The sequence below is a fragment of the Drosophila montana genome, unplaced genomic scaffold (assembly GCF_035044405.1).
Source record: "Drosophila montana isolate Dmon_TW-CO22-7 unplaced genomic scaffold, ASM3504440v1 contig_3734_1, whole genome shotgun sequence".
NCBI lineage: Eukaryota > Metazoa > Arthropoda > Insecta > Diptera > Drosophilidae > Drosophila > Drosophila montana.
Window position 1 is genome coordinate 385,621 of NW_026998621.1, and position 16,298 is coordinate 401,918.

General features: G+C 39.1%; 1 protein-coding gene across 3 annotated transcripts in view; it reads left to right on the forward strand.

Annotated features, from left to right (window-relative positions):
• Nucleotides 1–4,490: 4,490 nt before the first annotated feature.
• Trim9 (E3 ubiquitin-protein ligase Trim9) overlaps nucleotides 4,491–16,298 on the forward strand; it is a 117,571-nt gene continuing 105,763 nt past the window's right edge. For 2 of the 3 annotated variants that reach the window (XM_064695286.1, XM_064695287.1), the window contains exon 1: nucleotides 4,491–5,772. In XM_064695286.1, the coding sequence (XP_064551356.1) occupies nucleotides 4,855–5,772 (918 nt within the window). In that variant the 5' untranslated portion in view covers nucleotides 4,491–4,854. The remainder of the gene's footprint in view (nucleotides 5,773–16,298) is intronic. The other variant, XM_064695288.1, reaches the window with a different exon arrangement.

Consider the following 16,298-nt stretch of genomic DNA (forward strand, 5'->3'; position numbering starts at 1 on the left):
TTATGCGTGTGTGTGTGTTGTGTGTTGTGTGTGTGTTGTGCGCTGCTTGTGCCACGCCTCTTGGCGCTTCACAATGTAACGTATATACAAAAACAAGGCAACTCCATTTTACATTTTTTGGTTAAACTTTTTACATATTGTTAGCTACTGATCCCCAGTGCAGTCGCTCCTCAGTGCCACCCTGTTTATTGTACCCTATAAGTGTTGCACTTAATAGGGTATATACTGTATGGAAGGAAAGGAACGTTTAATCGGCTTGATGGAATAAAGAGCAGTCGCACCTGAGCCTGAACCTTGTTTTAGAAAAGGGTTTGGTTGAAAAAATTCTTTAAAAAATGTCGGTTGAAGATTGCTAGTGAAAATTGAAAGAAATTTGACGAAGCAAGCTTTGAGTCTCAGCCTGGATTAATAGAGGAGGGCTTATAAATGAGGAAACCCATAAACCACTGAAAATGTTTATTGGACCTGCAGCCATTATTGAAAAAATGCTTCAAAGTTAAAAACTAAGAATTTATTAAATAATTTCGTGTTTAATTTATTCAAGAAAAATTTCAAAACCATTTTTTAAGATGTTCTGTTTGTATTGGTAAAAGTGCGAAATAATAATTATGTCTTTATTACAGGGGTCTGCATAATCTTTATAAGATCCCATGGCACTCGGATAAATATAGAAAACTATGACTTAAATTTATAGAAATTAATAAAGTTAACTAAGTAGGGTTTCGATCCTTGTGGGATTTAAAGAATGTTAAGATCCCATACTACGTAGGTGGGCCAAATTTACCATGTTCGAATATCGTATATATACGATGAAATATCGCACACGATTGTCCGACAAAATCTACAAAAACTGCCATAAGTTACCAGCTTTTTAAAGAGTGTGTTGCCAGTCGTGCATAGCCCATAATAATGCTCCATCTAGTTATTATAGTTGAGCTTTTATGCTTTTGTTGTTGGTGGATTTTGCGGACGTCGGCGTCTGATGCAGCCGCAGTTGCCACATGGAACACGACAAAACGCATGAAAGTACTGGGCGGGGGGCGTGGGACTTGGGGCATGGCTCCATGTCACACACACACACACACACACACAACAGTAAAAAAATTTTGATACTCTTTTTTTATTGCTTGGGAAAAAGTGAATGCAATGCCAAAAAAAAATATTTCACACCCGCGGTGACCAAAGTATTTTTGCCTTTTTGGGTGGCTCAACAAAGCGCAGAGGGTGTGGCCGTCTGTGTGTGTGTGCGTGTGTGAGTTTAAATTTTGGCTGTTATTATTGCGTTTTTATGCATGCGCGCATATTGTGAATGTCCTTGGCCATGGCGACTGGTTACACGACATGATATATGGTCTTAAAGCAGGCCAAAAATCCATTGCCTAGGGCTGGGGGAGGGGTATATGCTGGCCGCGGGGAGCAGGTAAGTGGGGATGGTTGCGAAAGTGTGGCTCGGATTTGGTGGTCTTACCGCCTGTAAATGTGCGAAAAGTTTTTAAATATTTTGCAACTATATAAAAGTGAATTATGGCCAGCGGCTGATCCTTTAGTTTACAGCAACTATTTAAGGCAAGTACATTTAAGCAAATGAGAAATGGCGGCAACAAGAATATTTGCATTTTTGTATTTTATAAATAACTTTGCGATAGGATTTCAATATTACTGGCAATAAAAAAGGAAGAGAATAGAATAGGAAATATCTTAAGGTAATTGCATTAAAGATAGTCTCTAGTTGGGGAAGGAAGAGCTCAGAAGAGGAAGGACTAGATGTTTAAACATTTAGCTATGAGACCAATTTATAACTTCTTTTACTATTATTTTTTATCTATTTACTTCCAATATTTTCTAAATATTTATTCCCTATTTATATTTTTTTTCCATTGAATACTAATTTCAGGCCGGGCTTTAATTTATTAAAATAATAATTTTAAAATAAATTTGCTTTGATAGACGGACACACGGAATGGAAAGATTGTGAGCTATCTTCTGTAATATTTGCTAAATTTTCCTGTAAAATTCTCTATAATTTCCATTGCACTTACTTTAATCATGTTTACAAATTCCAAAAAGAAAAGAGTATGCATTTTATTTTTTGGTTCTACTCTTCTAACCCCATAAAAATTCCCTTAAAATCAATAGATAGACAAATACAAGCAATTAGGCGCCTCGGCTGATATTACGATTCGGTGATTTATTACACGCATCGAGAAAAGTGACTGGAAAATGTGGAAAGTGGGGAAAACGGGGAGGAAAAACCAAAGCAAACATTTGTCCAACAATAAATTGAGGCAAATTACGCAAACGAATGCGTTGCATGTCAATATTTGCATAGACAACTAGGCAGCAGCGGCGAGGGGAGGGAAGGGGAGGGGAGTAAAGAGAGAGAGAAAAAAAATACCTGAAAGTGGAACCAGATGCCGTTGCCCGCGTGAGCTGTCAAAACACGTGGTTAGTCCCCACCCCCCATACGATAGATACACCTAGGTGGATAGGAAACCCAATTTGAGAACGTGGCTTATTAAGTCAAACGGATTACGCACGTTTCTATACCCTGTACCCAATAAAATGGGCATCATAGGGTGTCATGGTTTTGTGACCGTGTATGTTACATGGCCTCCTCGATAACATGGCCCCTATTAATGATCTTTTATCGCTGCCCAGTCGATAAGAATCGATAAGAATCGATAACATAAGTCTGATTTTTTCTTGGCATATCTAGAAGCTCGTTTAGTATGTATGTTCTATCTGAATCTAGGTTTTATGTGAACCCAGTAAAGTCTTCATAGGTCCAGATAGCTTCTTACCATTCTAGCCAAAACAAGTTTGTCCATGGGCTTTGTTGTGTACTCACATTTGGTTACCATATTTATGGCCTAAAAATTTCATAAAGATCGGACTGTAAACATCGAAGTTATCTAAGAGGGCATTTTTCATAGGAAGGGCCTAATGGAAGAAGAAGAACAGCAGAAAGAAGATAGAAGAGAGCGCAGTGTGTTATTTTTTGTTAAGTACAGGATATCTGTTAGTCGGGCACTCTTGTTGCTGCTGCTGTTGTTCTTGTTATTTCAGTCGATTCTCATTTGGAGCAGGTCGCCTTGGATTGCGTTTTGTTTGTCTGTGGATTTGGCTTTGGCTCTGGCTCTGGCTCTGGCTATTCGGCATTCGGTTACCGATACCAAGTTCCAGCGGGCCATTGGCCATTCGCCGGCGTTCAATGCCTGATTTGATGTCTAAATAAACTTGCCGGCGATGATGGCAAACAAATGCAGCGCTTGGTCCAATCGTGTGTGTGTTGTTGTTGTTGTTATTGTTGTTGCCACAATACACGACTTTCCGACACCTTAGCCGGGGCTGGGCTAGGCGGCGTGTTGCCATATGGAAAGGGTCTTTGCAAGCGGCCGCTTATCAGTTAACCTGTAGTTTACCTGTGCTGCATACCTGCAGTGTACATATGTTTATTTGTATTTCTATCGATATCGACTGTTGATTGACTTTGGTTTTTTGTGTTGTTGTTTGTTATCAGGTCGCGTTGCTCATTTTGAGTGTGATAAATACGCTGGACGTTATCTATCATTGGTAATTGGGCAGTTTAGCCCACAAAACAAGTGTCGACTGTGGCCTACAAATGCAGCGTTAACATTTCGCTGTTGTGCGATCACATTTCAAATTTCAACGAAATTTCTTATTTTTCACTGTTTACAACAACAGCAATGACATCAACAGCAACAAAAATGTAAACACATTGGCGTGTGCAGCAACAATTTGGTTGCAGCACACAACATGCTCGAACACGAACATGTTAGGCGGTAAGATCGAACAACATGAGCATGTTAACTTAACAGCATGCTTGTGCAGGAGTTTTTATTCTGTTTTTAATAATGTGTTGTTATTAAGATAAGGATAAGAATTGAAGGAATGTGAATGTAGGTACTTTTCTTTATACGTAAACATTGACATATTTTTGATATTTTTAAATAAATAAATAAATAACAAAAAAAATTTTAATTGCTCTGTGTAATTACAGTATTTTAAAAAGGTGTTGAATGCAAAGGTAATTTAATATTTTTCACAAGTTGTGATAATCTTAAAACGTTCATCCAAAAAACTTATTTTTGATATCAATATATATATTTATTTTTATTTTATTTTATTTTTCCAATATAAAATATGCCCTTTATATGGTATAAATACATAAATAACAGCTGTTGTCTACAATATAAAATAAAAAAAATTGTGTTTTATCCTTATCAACACTCAACTACATATTTCCCTTGCACTGATAAGAGATTTTGAATTAAACCGATTTAGTACTGTAAAATGCTAACGCTGTTGTTGCGCTGCAGTCGTTTCGTTAAGTTTCGTCAAACGTTGCGGCTGCAAGCAGCGTTCGAACGCATGCTAACTAACAGCAGCTGTATGGCATGCGGCGGAATTGCATGCTTTAACATTTAACAGCAGCCTAACAGTTTAGTCTTTGACGAAGTTTAACGGCAAGCGGGCGTGCAGAGCGGTTTAACAAACGTGTTGTAGGAAAAAACGCGCGAGTTTTGTGAAATTTACCGTTGCGAATTGTGTGCGAGAATTAAATTGCGAAGAAAACGTGCAGAAAAAGCGTAAATTGTTGAAACAGCAGCAACAATAACAACAAATCAGTGTAAAGTGTAAAGAATAATAACGGTTAATAAAGCAAAAGTTAATTTTATTTGGCAAAATGAGTGAACAACAATTAAATTTATAAACGAATCGCATCAAACAGCAGTTAACCGTTAGCCTAGGCCAATTCCAATCGGAGTCAACGCCAAGAGCAAAAAACACACAAAAACCCACAGAAAACAAAAAATAAATAAACACAGCACCATGGAGGACGAACTGCGTTGTCCCACCTGCAAGCAGCTGTATGCGAATCCCGTGCTGCTGCCCTGTTTCCACGCCCTGTGCCTGGGCTGCGCCCTGGACATACAGACGCCCTACACGCCGGGCGCGCCGCTCACTGCCGCTGCGGCGGCCAATGGAGCAGGCGTTGCCAATGGGTCTGGCGTTGCCACAGCTGGACTACATGCGCCGGGCAATGGGCAAGCGGTTGGATCGGTTGGCGGCAACGGAGCAGCCGGGCCGGGGCCGGGCACACGGCACAGCTCGCACAGCTCGGCGGCAAGCACCGCCAGCTCGGCGACGGGCAGCGAGAGTGTCACCTCGGACCAGGACCAGTCCGACAAGGTGAGCATCTTCAGTGAGGCCGACTCGGGCGTCGTCTGCTGCTCGAACACATCTCGGCCGGTTTCGTATGCCGGCACCGGGCAGCTGCAGGGCCTGCTGCAGGGCAGCGTTGTGGCGCCACCCGGCGCTGCCTACTGCCTCACCTGTCCGCTGTGCAGGAAGCTGGTGTTCTTCGACGACGGCGGCGTGCGCAATTTGCCCACCTATCGCGCCATGGAGGCCATTGTCGATCGCTTCTGCGCCCGCGAGGCGCTGCGCTGCCAAATGTGCGAAACCGACCCGAAGGTCGCCTCGCTGATCTGCGAGCAGTGCGAGATACGCTATTGCGATCAGTGCCGGGAGCTGTGCCACCCGGCACGCGGCCCCCTCGCCAAGCACACGCTGGTGAAGCCACGCGGCGCCGCCCAGCAGCGCGAATCCGTGTGCGGCGAACACGAGGAGACCCTCTCCCAGTACTGTCTCAACTGCAAGATGCCCGCCTGCGGCCAGTGCATCGGGGAGCAGCGACATCAGGCGCACGAGGTCCAGTCCATCAATGTCACATGCAAGGCACAAAAGGTAGGTGACTCGCCTGAATCCCAGCCATGGCAAGGTTATCTTATCAGAATTGTTCTCTTCAAGTGAAACGATTAATTAATTTATGTAAGATAATACCTAGACATTTTGGATACAGTGAAAACTCTCTTGGACAAACGGCGATCGTCGGGTAGTTGTTGTTCGCTCAAGAGAAGTGTCCGCCTAAAAGAGGGGGGACTGGGTATGCCTTGATTCATAACAGTTGGAAAAAGTGTCCGCCCAAGAAGGATGTCCGTATAATAGGGGTGTTCTTATACTAGGGGTGTTCGTTAGAAGATTTTTTTCCAATACTTCATCATTGGATCTATAAACATCTTCAGAATATAGAATTTCTTATATTCTATTATAGATCTATGGAAAAACCCGTCTTTATAATTTCTCATATTCTATCATAGATCCATAGATATATAAAATCCGACCCTCAATCGCTTCACATAACTGTGCAACTCGTTTTGTATTCCGCCTCCGTCATTTGAGGTCTCAATAATTTTCATACCAACCCATAAATATTTTTGCAGTTATCTGAACTATGTAAACTGAACTTTGGATAAATAGACATTTTAATATTGACGATAAAAAGAAGAAAATAAAATAATCTCAAAATTAAAGACAGTGGTCAGTCGGAAATTTAAAGTTCGTCAAAGAAGAGTTGTCCAATAATAAGAATTGGAATTTGAATGACAACTTTTACTTTGGGTTATATTTCTTGTAAGGAATTCGGAGAATACTAGAATTTATTAGAGCTCATTAAATTGGCCTCAGTTTATTTTATTTAATCGATACTCTTTTGTGGCTAAATTGGGTTAAATTTTGGAACTGAAATATTGTTAGAAACCTAAGCGTGCTTTTTGCGAGGAACTTCTGTATTTGAGTACTTCTGTTTGGGGTGTTTTGCAATTTTTATTAATTTTTGTTTTAATTTAATTTTAAAAGGGGTTTTAAGTCTTCGTTTGCCTTACGCGCCATTTGCGTGTCCTTTGTTATAAACATTTATATCTATAATTTATTTCAACCTCATAATTGGTATGAGGCTTCTTTTGATAACAAATAGAGTTTCTAACTTACCAAAGTTTTAAAGCGACCGAAGTTAAGAGTTATTGCCTAAAATTAACAAATAAAAAATGTACTGTAAAGGGATTTCTAATTATTCTAAAAATGTGCGAATTGAAAATTAATAGTCCAAAAACTAACGAATCAAATAATGAAAAACCTCTCTAATCATGATTAATATGGATATAAATTATTATGGTAATTCTATTCGATTGAGAGACTCAATTAATAATTCAATAATTTACTAAATTTATATTTTATTTATTAATTTTTACTAGGCAAGAATGTTTATATCTATATTTATATGTTTTGAGTCGAGAAAAATAGTAAACAAAAATAATTAGCTTGAGAGAGCCCAAAAAAAATGGTTAAACTTTCTTTTAAGAACTCACAAGTTTTCTGTTTAAAAAGCAAAAGTGTATTTTCGCAGTTCCATTTGTTGCATTCAAAATTCTCTATAGACGGGATCTGCTGCTTCTCGTGCTCCATTTCGTATTGTCAACATGTTGTTTTTTATAGGCAGCTTTCACTGTGGCCAAGTAGCTGTGAATTATTTAACCATTTTTCGCTTTCATTTCTATAGCTGCATTTTGCTATTCATAGTCCGTGCTACCTGTTCTCTTGTCGCTTCTCTCTTCTCCCTTGTCTCTGCCGCTACCCTCTTGACCTGACTCGTCGTTTCTTTCTCTTTTGTGCTCGGCTGCTGCAATTTGTCACTTTTCGCACTTGGCTTGTCCTTTTCACAGTCGACCTGTCGTTCCGTCGTCCTGTCGTCCAGTCGTCCTGTTTTGGCTGCTCGTCTATCGCAATAGAACGCGACACTTGAAACTGGCGACATATTAAAATTGTTTGCCGTTGACATTTCACTGATTCGTCTGAGGCACCTGAGGAATTTCAGTAATTGTGCACCTACTGCAGTCGCGAGCATAGAAACAACAGGAAATATAATCAAAATTAAATTCCAGGTGCGCTTGAGCTAAACCTTAAAGCGAGAGTTTTGTTTGCAACCCAACTCAAGAAACTTATCGCTAAATTAGCGTGCCAAAGTTCTTAGATTGCGACACTTGGCAAACCCCTAGAACAAATGAGTCCAAGAACACACCAAATGTCCTGGGGTGGGGTGGGCGTGGCAGGGGGCAGTCGTAGCCGGTTATGAGGTGTGGGCGCTTTGGTTGGTAAGTTGAGAAATGCTTCGGGGGCAAAAACAAATTTTGCATGAAAAATATGCGAGGCGCATAGACGGACAAACAAAGGACCATAAATTTTCGGTACCAGACAAAGTTGGAAAAATTATGAAAATGTAGAGTCGAATATTTGATACGCTTGCAAAAATGGGGCTTTGTTTGGGAAGAAAAATGAGATTTATTGTGCTCTAATAAAAAAAGTATTGTTTAAGATATAGAAATAGGATGTTATGAAGAGAAGAGATTCTATTATAAGGGGCTCTGGTTAAGATATCGAAATAATATAAAGTGAAGAGAAGCATTTTGTTCTTATTAAAGCATAAAAATACCGACCCTAGAGTCGCGACAAACTAGCCAAAGTTTTTTATAAAAATACAGAAATGGGATAGGAAAAATTTTAATTATATACTGTGTATAAATACTTATATGTATATAGCATAAATCTTATCAATTGTCGATTTTGGCTTAAATATTTTTAAAATCTTCAGAAAAATTTGTATAAAAACTCAGCTTTTAAAGGATTTATTCTATGGCAGCGAAAATGGAGCTAAAGCTACAAAATGCTAAGCTTCGTTTTTTTCACAGAAAAAACGTTTTTAATCCAAAACTTAAATTAAGACTTACATCTTTTATCTAATCTTATATCTTATTTTATATTCTCTGCCATCTAATATATCCTAATGCTAGACTTATCTTATATTATATAATCTTATATCTTATATGCTCTGACATATATCCCCATCCTATCCCAAGCATTGACCATATTGGTTTCCAAAGGCTGATCAACAATACTGATTCCTCATGGCCTCGAAAGTACTTTGCCCTGTTTATCTTCCATGTCATATTCGTAGTATCCCCTCGACAAGGGTATCCACAAGGAAGCAGTAAAGGAAAAGCTCGGTTTGTTGTTGGCCAGGATGTGCTCGTTTGCGTTTATTTGCTTTACCGAATTGCTTTTGCCTTTTGCCAACACGTGTAAACGAATAATAATTCGAACATGAATTTCTCCCAAAATATATATCTACACATGTGTTTATATATTATTTTGCGCGCTTGGCACGCATTTTGGCTGTTAGTTTTTTGCGCAGCAGACTTAACCTTGACTTGGACATGTTTTTGATTTTGAGCTTGAGATTCATTCGCGCCCTGGCCTTGATCTTGCCTGCCGAGGGTCTGCCCATTTTTGACTTTGGTACTGGCTTCTTTTTGTTTAAGTTTCTTACCCTTCTTGCCTTGCGCGACGTAGATTTGCGTTTATCGCAAGATTCGTGAATTTTTAAAAAAGATATATAATCCCATAATGTCTCATAGGAGGCATCACATATTTCGCTCTCGGATGTGCTCTTGTGCAGCTCTTTCCCTGACTCCGTGCTGTCCAAGAAGTCCAGATTGGAATAGGCCATATTGTTCCAGTTGTATGGCTCCAGCAGATCGTAGTTCTTGGGCAGCGGCAACAGTGTGTACCAGCCCGGCTTGGTCTGCTGTATATAGCCAAATTTGCACAGCTCCCGGAAATTCTCCCTCAGCTCAGTCTCCTGATGCATCATCGCATCGAACTGCAAGCCCCTATAATGCGATATCGCACAGACCAGCTCCCGCTCGTTCACTGGACGCCCGAAACCCTGCAGAGTATCCAATATAATGTCCACCGGTTTCAATTCCATTTCAAACCGAATTCCTCTTATACTGTATGTATTTTGTGAAAATTTTGGAGACTTTGACGCTTTAAAGAATATTGAACATTAATTTGCTTGAAAATATCAAATATCAAGCCCAACTGCGGGTGGAATGAAATATCAAAGCTTACTGCGAGAAATGCAACCAATTTTAATATCTCTATATATGTATACTGTTTGTCCTGAATGACTGAGTGATTGAGTGAATGACTGATTGACGGACCTAAAGACCGACTGACTGACTAATTGACTGACTGACTGAGATCTTTGCTAAAATTTATTTGATGCGCTTTTTGCGATATCCTTAGTTCTTGGACGGAAGAGGCGGGTCAAAGGTTTAATGAAGGAAAGGAGCTCAAGATGGTACTGGTATTAAATTATTTATATTTATTCATTATTATAAATAATTAAATTTTCCACGGGTGAAAACTGGGTGAAAAGGTATATCCAAAATTTGTAGCATTTAACTTGCCACGGGCAAGGCCGGGTAATACCCGCTAGTTTTTTAATATAAGTATTTTTTAGATTTCTTTAAAACTAATAACATAAAATGCACACTGTTTTATTGAGCTATTTTTACAAATAAAATTATATATGCTATTTGCTATTATTATAGTTTATTACAATATTTCTATGACATATGAGAAAAATGGTATAAAAGTGACGACAAATTATTTGCGATTGGCAAATTTGCATTCATTGTGCGTATTGTATAATAAGATTCTGTAATATTCAATTTGTGAGAAAATCTCTACTAGTTTCTCTTGGCAACTGCATTCATAGTTGTTATACATTATCTACAAATAGTTGACTATCTCATTCCACTTTGAAAAACGTCATAGAATGCCAGTAAACTGATATGATAACATTCTGATAGTGCAGAAAACTAAAACATTCATTGATGATGCATTGATAATGCTAAATATTACATATGGCTTACATTGATAGCTCAAATATCTCGATGAAAAGATGAATAACCCAGGCATTTCCGCTCGCATTTCTGGCTGAGTCAGTTGCATCCCGAGCAGCTGATGTCCGCCAGAGATGTTTATTATCTTTCCTCCCTCAGCTGAAGTCGAATTTCGTGCAAAACAATGGCCAAAATATCAACATAAAATCTGTGGCAAAGGCAGCTGAGTCAAAAAAGGAGGAAAGAAAAAGGCAGCTGCACATGGGCCATCCTTTTGTCAAGGTGTTGCTGCTGCTGCTGCCCCAGCACCTACCCCCTATGCTTGCCCCTGCCCCTGCCCCTGCCCCTAGTGCACTGATGACACACAGGCGATCGAACAACGCATGCCTCAATCAACTTTTAGGCCCGGCCCGCACACAATGTGTGCTGATAAGATAAGCGTTGCGCGCGGGTGCGCGGGCACGAGCTGAATCAGAGCCAGGCCAAGACTCATTAGCCGACTCTCTCTCTCTCTCTCTCTCTCTCTCTCTCTCCGCCGTCTGCTGCTCTCTAATATTTTACCTTTCTACACTTCGTTTTTGCACAGTTTTTTTCTTTCTCGTTGTCGCTGTGCCATTTTTCACACCTAAGCCCGCGGGGCTGGGTTAGACATGCTGATAGCTACCTGCTACAGGTAACAATTTGATTGTAGTTCTCAGTTCCATATTCTCCAAATATTGTTTGCGCTCTTTCGCCTGTCATCGCGTACTTTCCCACTTGTTACCCATTTCTAGCGAACAAATCATTAATTTTGAGTTTATTATGCGCTGTACGTGTACTTGTTATCCTTGGCATCCTTGTTATCTACCTCCCAGCTCCTGTCGCCGACTGTTCCCATTTCTGTGCTGAATTTATGACGCCATCAGGAGTGCAATTTTCAGTTCTCGAACATTTCTCAAACATTTCGCAACATGTTTTGTGTTATTAACCACCACCAGCACCAGCTCCGCGCAGCTGTCCCATAATAGTCTCTTCCTTCAGTGTCCCAGTGTCCCAACCCCCTTGCATGCCTCTTCTGTCCGTCGATTTGTTCCAGTTAACATGGTTGCATTTGTTCCAGTTAACATGGTCGCATTTGTTTTAACCCCCACCAGCCCCTAGGATTGCTTTACGTTGGCATTTTCTAACATAAATATTTAGTCATGTTATGAATTTGGGAGCTCTTGTATGTATATACAACTAGGACTCTTTAGTTTTGATATTTTTTGATTTCGTAAATTCCCTTCTTTATTTAAAATATATAAAAGAAAACTTTTGTTTATTATATACAATTTTTATGTAATTGATTAACACTAGCTTCAAATTTATTAGTTTAAAATAAAAGTCAAGAATTGTTTTTAAAGAGACAAATAATCTTTTGGTATAGAAAAATTGTATTCTATACAAATGGATGCAACAAGGCAGTAAACCAGTTTTTATCCAAATATGCAATAGGTTAAGTTTCTGTTACAGTTATTGCTGTTACTGTTACTTTTACTGTTGAAGCAACTGTTACTGTTACTGTTGCAGTTGTTGCTGTTAATGTTACTGTTAAAATGTTACTTCTATAGTGACTGTTCCCGTTTAAGCTTGTTGCGGCTGTTTATTTAACTGCTTTTGTCATTTTTACAGTAACGGCTTACTTTCACTATTACTGTGACTGTTATTGCTAACTTTACGGTTACTGTTGCTGTTAAAAAAAGTGTGCTCTCCTAATAGTTGACATTACTGCGCGCTCGCTCGGACCTTATGTAATAGTCTAATCAATTACCATTACCTTATCTGGTCACATCTCCGACAATACGACGAATGCGTGCCAATTAAAATGTTTACGAGTATGCATCACTGTCGGGCCACAGCACACTGTGCCGGGCACTGGACAAACACGAGGCCCTGGGGAATGCTGCAGTGAAATGCTCCAAAGGGCCTGCCGACTGGTCAGCTCCTCCTGGGAGTACATTAGAGACTGTCGCTAAGCACACACACACACACATTCACACGTGACGCCAAGTAGATAATGCATATGTCTGGATATATTTTTGGCAGCATAAACTGCCACTTAGCTGCTTTTGTACAAGTTTTCCGTTTGCACTTTGACAAAAAATAAGAGAATTATACGTGGAACAGTTCCAGGGCCCAGTTGACGCCCATTCAAAGCGGGCCAAATGAAAGTTCTGCGTTGAGGAAAAATTGCCCGAAAATTATGCACCTGGGAAAAGCGCTTCAAGCGGCAGCAAACAATGCCAAAGGCAGGTAAATTATAGCGCGGCTTTTTCGTGAGCACTTTGCCAGGTTGTTTGGGGGTTGGGTCCTTAGTTTATTATTTGTGAACAAGCAAATGTTGAAATTTCTCGTGACAAAATAATTTCCACACAGCTAAAGTCGGCAAACAAATGGCAAAAAGCGAGCAATTTTATTTGAATTAAGCACAGCTCAAGCACACACATACACACCCCCACACACACACACATACCCACTCTCTTTGTGCCGTACCTTCAGGCCCTTGAGCATATCCTTGTATATGCTTCAGGGCAGCGTGTGTTGTTTTTGCTCTTTGTGCCGCTATTTAAAAGGGATTTTCATTGTGACGCAATTTTCGTTGGCTGCTTTTTGTTTAATTTTCATTTTATTGCACAGTTTTTTATATATATAATTTTTTTTTGTATCCTATGAAAGGGTGACTAAGAGAGAGTGTATTGAACTCGTCTTAAATTGTGAACTAAATATACGAAAAATATCAGATTTTTTTTAGCTTAATGTTAAAGAGAGGCTTATCAATATAACAAAATGAAATTTTTTAATATATCATTAGTTTATCTCTGTTCATTCTAAATATTAAAGCAAGTTCGTAAGATTAATTATCTTTAAGACATTTTTAAATTATATTGGATTAATCTGATAAGCTCAGATAAACTCTATTATATAAGTATAAAAATACTCGATGTGTATTTCTATATAATTTTTTTGCGTGTTCTGCCTTGCTAAAAGGTAATATTTTATTATCTACTAGTGCAGCTTAGCACTGATTATTGTGGATTCAAGTGCAGGGTATCTCTGATTGGGCACTTTTAAATAAATGTAATTCTTATCCTCTTTCATTTTTTAGGCCTACCAAAAACTTAAAAATTCTAAAAACCTCTTTCAGGGTATAAACTTGTCGAGTTCTTTAAAAATTTATTTTATTTTTTAGGAATTATTCTCTCTTTGCTTTATAGAACCTATAGCAGAAATAAATTAATGTTAATTAAAGTACAGGGTATTTGCTAGTAGAGCACTTTCTAATTTAAGTAACGCTTATGCAAAGAGCGGAGCACACACTACCACACTACCACACACACACACATACCTACACGCTCATAACTTTAGCTCAAATTCTAGCTCTTCCTCTTTTCCTCTACTCTCGCTGTCTCTTTCCACCATTCCCTTATTTCCCACTCCCCGCAAAGGCCAGCCTAATGCTCTGCTGTCAGCAATTAAGTCGATATGCTTTTTGCCTTCTTCCATTTGCCATTTGCTTACATGCGTTATCCTCTCGTGGTGTGCGTGTTTATGTGTGTGTGTGTATTTAAGTGAGGATATACGTGGGTGTGCGCCTGTGCTTGTGGGTGTGTTTTGAAGCGCCTTTCATTTTGGGCATTGACTTTGGGCTTTTGGTACTTTAATTCCCAACTCCGCTTCGCCCGGTCCCCCACCACCCCCTCCGCCTGTTTCTAGGCAGTTAATTAGCGCTGCGCTGAATTTGTTTATTAATTATGTAATTCATTTTTCTGCGTAATTATATTGGGACCTGCCGCCACACATAAAAGTGAATACATACCGTAATTGGGCCGTAATTAGCCAAGTGTTGGCCTAAAATGCAGGAAGTCTAACTGCAAAGGCGGAAGTCCTTTAGGCCAGGTGCCGAGCTATCAAGTAATAAATGCGCAAATACATTAGAATTAGACTTAGATGCGGCGAAAAGTTAAATGGGAAATTATGGTAACATGAAAAAGAAATATGGCTAAAAGAAATTCCATTCGAGCTGTAAATAAGCGGGCGAATCTTTTAAGGCTTTAAGATGGCTTTAGGGATTAATTAGATCAGACTTTTTAAAAAATCTGGAAGAAAATGATGTGTAACAAAAATACGTCTCTCTCACTTGATGCGATTAGTTTAGTTTAACTAATCCAGCGAGTAAAATTTATTTTCGATAAACTATATGGCTAAAAATATATATGTATGAAAATCGCTAGGCTTGTTTATAAGAACTATGGAGTACTTCAATATTTTATTTATAGTTGATTTTAGTGAGTTAAGGAGTTTTCTTTCAACTGAATTTTCAGAATATATATTTGTATATGAAAACATGTATGTAAATTTAAACCGTATTTGTGCCCAAGAAACCTTTGCTGCTGCTTTGTTTCCAGGAGATACCATTATCTTTACCCTACAATAAGCACATTCCGCAGCTTTTCACAATCTGAATTCATTTGAACGCTTCTTGTTTTCGTATCTGTAATTTTATTTTGTTTTCACTCGTTTCGTTTGCCGCTCTGTAATTTCCATTATCGTTTCAAACTTCACTTTCACGCCTGTTGGGAAAGGCTTCTAATTATTTCCGCCATAAATGTCAAATCAGCTGCGAGTGGGCGCTGTGGGCGTGCCCAAGTGTTGTTTTATTATTCTTTATTTTTTCGTCATTTTTCGCATGCTTATCTAGGAATTACTTTTTTGTGCGCCTAAGTTCAAAATTATATTTTGTCGGCTAAGAACTGGAAAATGCCTTTTGCGCTTTTCTCGCTTTTCCTTTTCGCAGTTGTTGTTGCTATAATTTATGCGCGTTTTGCATGTTTCAAGGCAATTGTCAAGGTTTTTTGCACCCGTAAGTAAGGAAAATTATAAATGTTTTGTGCCATAATTACTTTTGTTGAAGCGCCCCGCGCGTCCCGCGGTCAGCAGCAGCTCCCCAAAAAAATAGGCAAGGAAAATTGCGCCGAAAATAGTTTCGTTTGCTGTTCATTTGAAAAGTTGGCAGAGTTGCGTTTTTGTTTGACAATTGTTTTCTGGGGTTTTCAATGCACTGCAAGTTTTAATTGTCTGGGCCGGGCAGCCGGACAGCCGGACGACCCTGCAGCCCCTATCATTGATATAATTTAATTAGTTTTCGTTGCCCAACTGCCCGCTGCTGACCATATTCATTGATTGCCCAGTTTTGTTTGCTGTCTGGCGTTTTAGTTTATAATTTTTTTTGGTTTTGTTTTGATTTCTGTTGAAAATTTTACGACCATTTTGCTCCAGCTCATGCGATGAGGGCTCTGCATTTGACCCAGCCCAGTGAACCCAACGAAAGTTATTAAAATTTTATTGCTATTTGTAGTTTGTGGCTGTGTATTGTTCGTGTGAAATTTTTAAAACAGTTTTTATTGTTTTTCTTTTTCGATTGCATTGTGTCTGCTGTTGTGTGCCAGAGAGGTTGAGGGAGGGAACGAGCGGGGGCTTGTCAAATGGAAAATGCATTTCTTGTGTACTTTCTGAAAGCCAGCTACGAGCAAATCTATGTGAAATAATGCTCACAGTTTTTGTTGGTTTATTTAGTTCGTTATTTTATTGTCATCAATTGAAATTTACGGGCTTTCAAATTGTTTAACTTAGCTCTTGCTCTTAATGTGAATTTATAATATGTTTAATTCT